The sequence below is a fragment of the Triticum urartu genome, chromosome 5, assembly GCF_003073215.2.
Source record: "Triticum urartu cultivar G1812 chromosome 5, Tu2.1, whole genome shotgun sequence".
In the NCBI taxonomy this organism is placed as follows: domain Eukaryota; kingdom Viridiplantae; phylum Streptophyta; class Magnoliopsida; order Poales; family Poaceae; genus Triticum; species Triticum urartu.
This window is the reverse complement of record NC_053026.1, coordinates 467,037,748-467,044,054: the sequence shown is the minus strand read 5'-3', so window position 1 is coordinate 467,044,054 and position 6,307 is coordinate 467,037,748. Positions and strand designations below refer to the sequence as shown.

The following is a 6,307-nucleotide window of genomic DNA, read 5'->3' as shown; positions in this document are numbered from 1 at the left end:
GGATTCCGGACAACCAAACGAGGCCGGAAGGGGCCAGGATCCCAGGGGGATCCCTGGGTTACCAAATTAGGCCCAGTGACAGGCTCCTCTACCGTGCACGGTAGGGAAAATATTCTACGGGATGCCCCTGTTCACAACTACATAGGAGACGGCCGGGAAAATATGCAGTGCTAGGGTCCCTCCCGTGATACCTCATGGTGCGATTGGATCTGCGTGTAGGGATAGACGTAGAAACAATTTGGTTTTTAATGACAAAAAATATGTCAGCACTCAGCAGCCCTGACATGATGGGCCCACCACCCAGCACATGTGACAAAAAAATGGGCAAAAACGACAAATATGACCTGCGGTCGAAATCAATTAACAAACTTTGTTGGTGAAAAAATTTCGCCCCACTGACCCTTTCATGTAACGCCCGACAGCCAGGCGCCACACTAAACTGTGCAGTGCCTGACTGACATGCGCTACACATTTGGCCAGCGTCGCACCCCAGACTGACTGAAAATTGCTAAGTCAGCATGCAACGCCTAGACGCTAGGCATTGCACTAGTGGCCGCTTCATCTTGTAGTTGCAAATGGTGAAGCCACTAGTGCAACGCCTACACATTAGGCGTTAACTCTCAGGCGTTACACACTGACTTAGCAACTTTAGTCTGGCAGCGTCGCATTCCAGTCTGTCAGTTAGGCGTTGCACATTATAGTGTGGCGTCCGGCTGTCGGGCTCTATACGAAGGGGTCAGTGGAGCGGAAAAATTTCGCCAACAGTTCAGTTTGTGAATTGATTTCGACCACAAGTCAGAACAGTGATTTTTGCCCAAAAATATGTTTGCACCTACATGCACCTCGGGATTCACATCGGTCAGCCGTGAAGCGAACTCTTCATTATGTTCGCCTCACAACATCTTCGGCCTGCTCCCTTTGCTGTTCTTTCAGCCTTTTTCAGATGCAGACTAAGCAGGAAATCCTGATGATCCGCGATCCAAGAGGGGGGGGGGGGGGGGGTATGCGGTCTCTTTCGGCCCCAACCTGATCGCCTGGAGTGCTCTCAAGCAAGTAGCAAATGCAACTGTAGAACTTATTTCGGTATAGTCTTTGCTTCGTGAGTTACGAGTACCTCAACGACAACCATCGGTTCTTTGATGTGATAACATTGGTGCTACACACCTTTCGTCCAATCTAGTATTTCAGATCAAGTTTATCTCTTCTAAAAATCAGCTTGCGGACATCATCACCAAGCCGTTGCCATTACCCTTGTTTAAAAATTGTCGGCGCAATCTCAACTTGCGGAAGACGGTTGAAATTGAGGGAGGGTATTAGACTTGTATGTAGCTTCATATATGACTTGTAGTTGTACATGTAATCTCTTTATAAATATATAAACACCAACGCCACTAAATTTTGTTTAATAAAATAAATGTGTGCATCATGTGATGAGATTCCTACTTCGAACAAAAAAATATTTTCCTTTTTGTTTGACCATGATACCTCACAGCTTTTGTACCCAACTATAATCACTAGTCAACTAGTTCAATAGGTACAGCCCACTTAAAATACAAGCCTAATCGATCAGAACAAGAACAAAAGAAATGATGCAAATACCACTTATTCTGGCCGTGTAGAATCACGCGCGCACGCACACACAAGGTGCAAGAAAGAGAAATTACAATGGCAAAACATGCACCTGGGTTAAAAGACGGGAAGAGCACCTTATTCCTGGCCTAAATTTTAAAGAGTATTGCACCGGCTGCAAGGCTTCACAACTTCTAACTCTACGGTAGATGGAACTTTCCCCAAAATGTGTCTTTCCACGGCCAAGAGTGCTTTGCGGGCTTCCATCCTCATATACTTGTTCATTCGAAGGCATATACCATTTTCACTTTTAGAACACAAAATTTCATCATCCCCAGAGATGCTCAGTGTAAGGTACTCAAGCGACTTCACATTCTCAAGTATATGGCATGTTAGCTCAACCATGCTGTTTGCATAACAGAAGCCAATGATATGCACATCCTTTATGTTCCTATGCATGTGGCCTGGCATCTGGATTAGATTATGAGAAGAATTTCCTAAAACTGATTCTTTCCTCACGCGATCTGGCTCTACCTACATTGGATAGATGGCAATGTCAATAACAACAGTGAAAAGACAAAACATATACTTGTATTAATGCTATATAACTTAGTAAAACTGCACATAGTTTTGCTAGGGGTGTATGTACAACTTCTACTACACTCTGTAGACTTACGGACAATACAAAAGTCTCCAAGGAAGGACACGCATCGAGTAAAGAAACCAGAGACAAATAGTCATAGTCTGGGGTAAAAAACCCAATACATAGTCGTTGGAGGTGGAGAAATTTGCCAGGTACCACCAGTGTATCCATCTGCATAAAAAATGATTTAGATTAATTATCCCAGTAAAGTACAGGTTACTGCTTGTTGCGTAGTTCTGGTGTCTAATAATCCAAACTATAAGAATATACCGGATAATATGAAGATATTTCAAGAGCTTCAAGATTTGGCACCACGTGCAGAAGATCGGCACAAGCATGATGAACAACGTCCTGATCTGAAGCATCAATGTATAGGTTTTGCAATGAATCACCAAGAGATAGTCGTACTAGGGTACCACGATATCCAAAACTGTACAGATGAGGGGCTTTGCTCTTTATCACTTCCAGATTTGTACACTCCTCGACAACCAGGTGGCTAAGCCGCTGCAACAGGCTAGGTATCTCCAGGAAAAATAATTCATCGCAGGACCTGAGTGTCAGTTTCTCCAAAGCAATTGAACTGGAAAAAAGGCACCTTAACTCATTTTCTGTAATACGCACAAAAAAAAAATTTAGACTAGTCAGGCTTCTTAAGCGGCCAAGTGCAACCGTGGGACGGAGGGCACAGTTGTTGAGATAAAGCTGCTGGATCGACTTGCCACTCCCATCTAAAAGTGAGCATGGAAAGTTGTACACAGTTACATGTGATTTTTGAGATATCTTTCGACAAAGAGCCGCATGAGATTTTTCTCGACAAAGAGATGCACGAGATTCAATAAGCCGGAGGTTAAGTTCCTCAATCCCTGGTTTGACAGCAATATGAAGCCAACGATCGAGATCACAGGAGGTGTTGAAAAAGGGGAAATCACATATTTCAAGCTTGAGTGCCTTAACGCCAATGCCTGAGTGGTTTTTTAGAATATGGTCGGTTTTCCTTGCAAGATCCATCGCTACTTCACATGGACATGACAATCCATCCACCCCGTTATCCAAACCCAGTGTTTCCCTAGTTAAGCTGAGATTGGGAAAACAACTCCAAGAACTTCTAAATGAATGAGACACGCAGGCAACACGTGCAGCATCTCGCAGAGGAAGCAGAGAATGTATATGATGCCAAATGTCCTGCATGAACAAGCATTGGTGAAAAGATCAACTTAGGGATTGTAAAGGCGAACAGTTGCTTCAATTTTGGAAAGGAAAAATAGGATCGTTTGTAATAACACTAACAATAAGGTAGTTATATCTGAGCATTCAAATGTGCACAAGACCATGTAAACGAATCCAACAGCTTTAGCAGCTACGGTGAAAAACACGAACATATGCACCGCAGTGGACTACGAAGCCAACAAAAGCACAGAGGTAGCACAATCACACGGGAAGAAGTTGAAGCAACTAGTACGGGGATAGCTATAGCTAGGAAAGTAGGAAGTCTAGTCCTTATGAAGAGATAATTTTATTTAGCTAGTATTGATCCACCAATTTGCGCAGCTAGAACCGTCACAGTGATATTTTACTTGCAATATAAGTAAGTTGCTAATTATCAGCATTCTTATGGCGAACCTCTAGAAGGGGTGGTCCTGAATATCTCGATTTTTTATCAAGTCGAGAATTTTCATCATGTATGCAGGGTGAGTCCTTCCTTTTAGCCAGGGATGAAGTCACCAGTCCATCTGCGATACACGATGCATTGGTTAGACACAATAAAATTACAGGTATATTGCTCTTTTATTCTTCGGGGAAAAGAAACTGTAAACGGCAGATACAATAAATTTTGTACAGATCGACCGCCGCCCAGCCCTCTTGGTAAGACATTGAACAGATTACAGATTATTAATGGCAAACAAAGAAAAATAGAGCTTGGTTATAGGCTGTTGATGCTAAAAGAAACGTGCTGAACTAGATGTCATCAGGACATGAAGACACAACACATGGCAGAGATGAATAAACAGAACGGCCGAGCTAGGGAGGTGAGAGTCGGGCGGCTTACTGCGGCCTTGAGTTGGCCGGCGACGCCGATCGCGCTGCATAGACATGAGCCGATTGAGTGCCGGCAGCCCCATGGTACGGTGCGACGACGCCAGGCTCGAGAGCACAGATCAGGCGGAGCGATTCTCTTTCTTTCTCTCTCTCCAGGTCGGCTGCTCTATCTATTATTTTCAGTTTTGAGGCAGCAGGGAGAGCTTTATCTGAATTCGGATCCAAGAAAGAAGGCGAGGCGGAAGGGGGATCGATCGCGTCGGCACCGGCCGCGGAGGGGCAGCCTAACGAAACAAGACACCGGGGGAAGCCCGACTGACGGGACGGGACTCCACCACCGCACACACACCGTATATTCTTTGGAAAACTCTGTAAATCAACCGGCTGATCCCTTCCTCCTGTAAACCACCTCCTCCTCTCGACACGTGCTTATCAATGAAAAGTTAGCGAATCGGAATATTTTTTTTTGAGCATCTGTACAAACACAAGCGCTCATATACACGCGCATACACTCATCCCTATGAACGCACACACGCACACCCTATCCCTATGAGCACCTCCAAGAGACTGAGCCGGCATATCATCTTGAGATTTACGAAGTCACTGTAGGCGCCTCGTCGTCAACCGAAATGTCTCCTCCCACTGAAAGCGCATCGCCGAAAATCCTGAAATAAATCCAGAATTAATGCGAGCACCAGGATTTGAACCCTGGTGGGTTGGGGATACCACTGTCCACCTAACCAATTCAACCACAGGTTGATTCGCAGCCAATCGGAATATGACACATGCTTTAGTAGGGGCTTTGGAGGGGTACACATTTGTGTGCAACTAGCTATTAACGCTGAGAATTCTAATTCACTTTGACATTGGCTGCATGGGCATGCATGGCCGGCACTTCCTATTGGTTTCCATGCATGGTTCGCATCCAGAGGTTGATTTGTTTACGGATTTGCTATTTTTCAGCTGACTGATTTTCAATTTGCTTTCATTCAAATTGTTGGCCGCTCGCTGAGATTCACGCTCGGTCCTGTTGGCTTTGTGCTGGTTTTCGGGCTTGTTTTTTCTCATCGGGCGCGGTTTTCTGCTTCAGCCCGTTTGCAGCGCGCCATAGTCTTCAGCCTGTGCGTCTGAGTTTTTTGTAGGAGCTTGCAGCGTGCCATAGTCCTCCATGCCGTGGTCTTGTGTTTTTTGTTGCGGATGTAGGCCAAATCCCGCCCGGTTTGAATTTCATAGGCCATTTCCCTGGGCAGTGTTCTACTGTTGATGTGGATGTACGCGTAGACGTAAGTTCTCTGCTGTTGATGTGTAGGTAGGCGTATAGGCGTTAGTTTTCAGGGGTGGATCCCGTGGCTTGACTTCTGAAGATCGAGTTCTGGTTGTTCTGTATTGGGTTGTAGTTGTAGTTGTAGCCCCTAATTTTACTCATGTTTTTGTTCCACGCCGTTGTTTTATCCCGCTGGTTACTGAATTTTTCTGTTTGGACGTTCCCTTCTCTGTACCTACCTGAATTTTATGCTTGTTTTTTCAGTGTTCCCCCATAATAGGAGTGTATGTTACGCTGAGATTTACCTAGTATTGTATGCAGTTTTGCTGTGCGATTTTTAACCCAATTAGCTGCCCCTATAGCTTCATTGTACCTCGTCCTGTGTAGCTTCACTGCAACCTCATGCTTTTCAGTGTTTTTGCCATAGTTTCAGTGTTCATTGCATGAGGATTCTTTTTTCTTGTTGATTGTTTGGTCCAGTAGCATTGGACTAGCTCTGAATTTACAGCTGGCATTGGTGTGTTAGTAGCATTGGTCCAGTAGCATTGGATTAGCTTTGAATTTACTCTGTATTTGTAACTCTGATCTACAATGTAGTTCAACTAGTTCAACTTTTGTTTCTTTAGTCTATATTGTGTCTCTGAATTTCACTGCAATGCCCCCAGTTGTGTTATGATGTATCTCTCAAATTACTCTGTAATGTGTGTCTTTATTTCACTTTAATCCACCAAGTTATTATTACGCAAATTATCTTTGAAGTACACTGTAATGCGCTAGAATTACAGTCTAATGTA

At 44.3% G+C, this 6,307-nt stretch overlaps 1 protein-coding gene across 1 annotated transcript; it reads right to left on the bottom strand.

Moving 5' to 3' along the window:
- Nucleotides 1–1,461: 1,461 nt before the first annotated feature.
- Nucleotides 1,462–4,619, bottom strand: LOC125556322. Its single transcript, XM_048719073.1, has 5 exons — nucleotides 4,260–4,619; nucleotides 3,833–3,942; nucleotides 2,483–3,394; nucleotides 2,246–2,383; nucleotides 1,462–2,103 (listed from the first exon to the last, which is right to left on the bottom strand). The coding sequence occupies exons 1-5, from the start codon at nucleotides 4,330–4,332 to the stop codon at nucleotides 1,726–1,728; spliced, it is 1,611 nt and encodes a 536-aa protein (XP_048575030.1). The 5' UTR covers nucleotides 4,333–4,619; the 3' UTR covers nucleotides 1,462–1,725.
- Between the last annotated feature and the right edge of the window lie 1,688 nt (nucleotides 4,620–6,307).

Excerpts from the sequence above, each read along its gene's own strand:
- LOC125556322 (XM_048719073.1), bottom strand. The coding sequence starts at position 4,332 with ATGGGGCTGCCGGCACTCAATCGGCTCATGTCTATGCAGCGCGATCGG. Across the intron at positions 3,395-3,832 it reads CAGGACCACCCCTTCTAGAG|GACATTTGGCATCATATACA; the intron begins GTTCGCCATAAG and ends TTGTTCATGCAG. Across the intron at positions 2,384-2,482 it reads AAATATCTTCATATTATCCG|ATGGATACACTGGTGGTACC; the intron begins GTATATTCTTAT and ends TTTTTTATGCAG.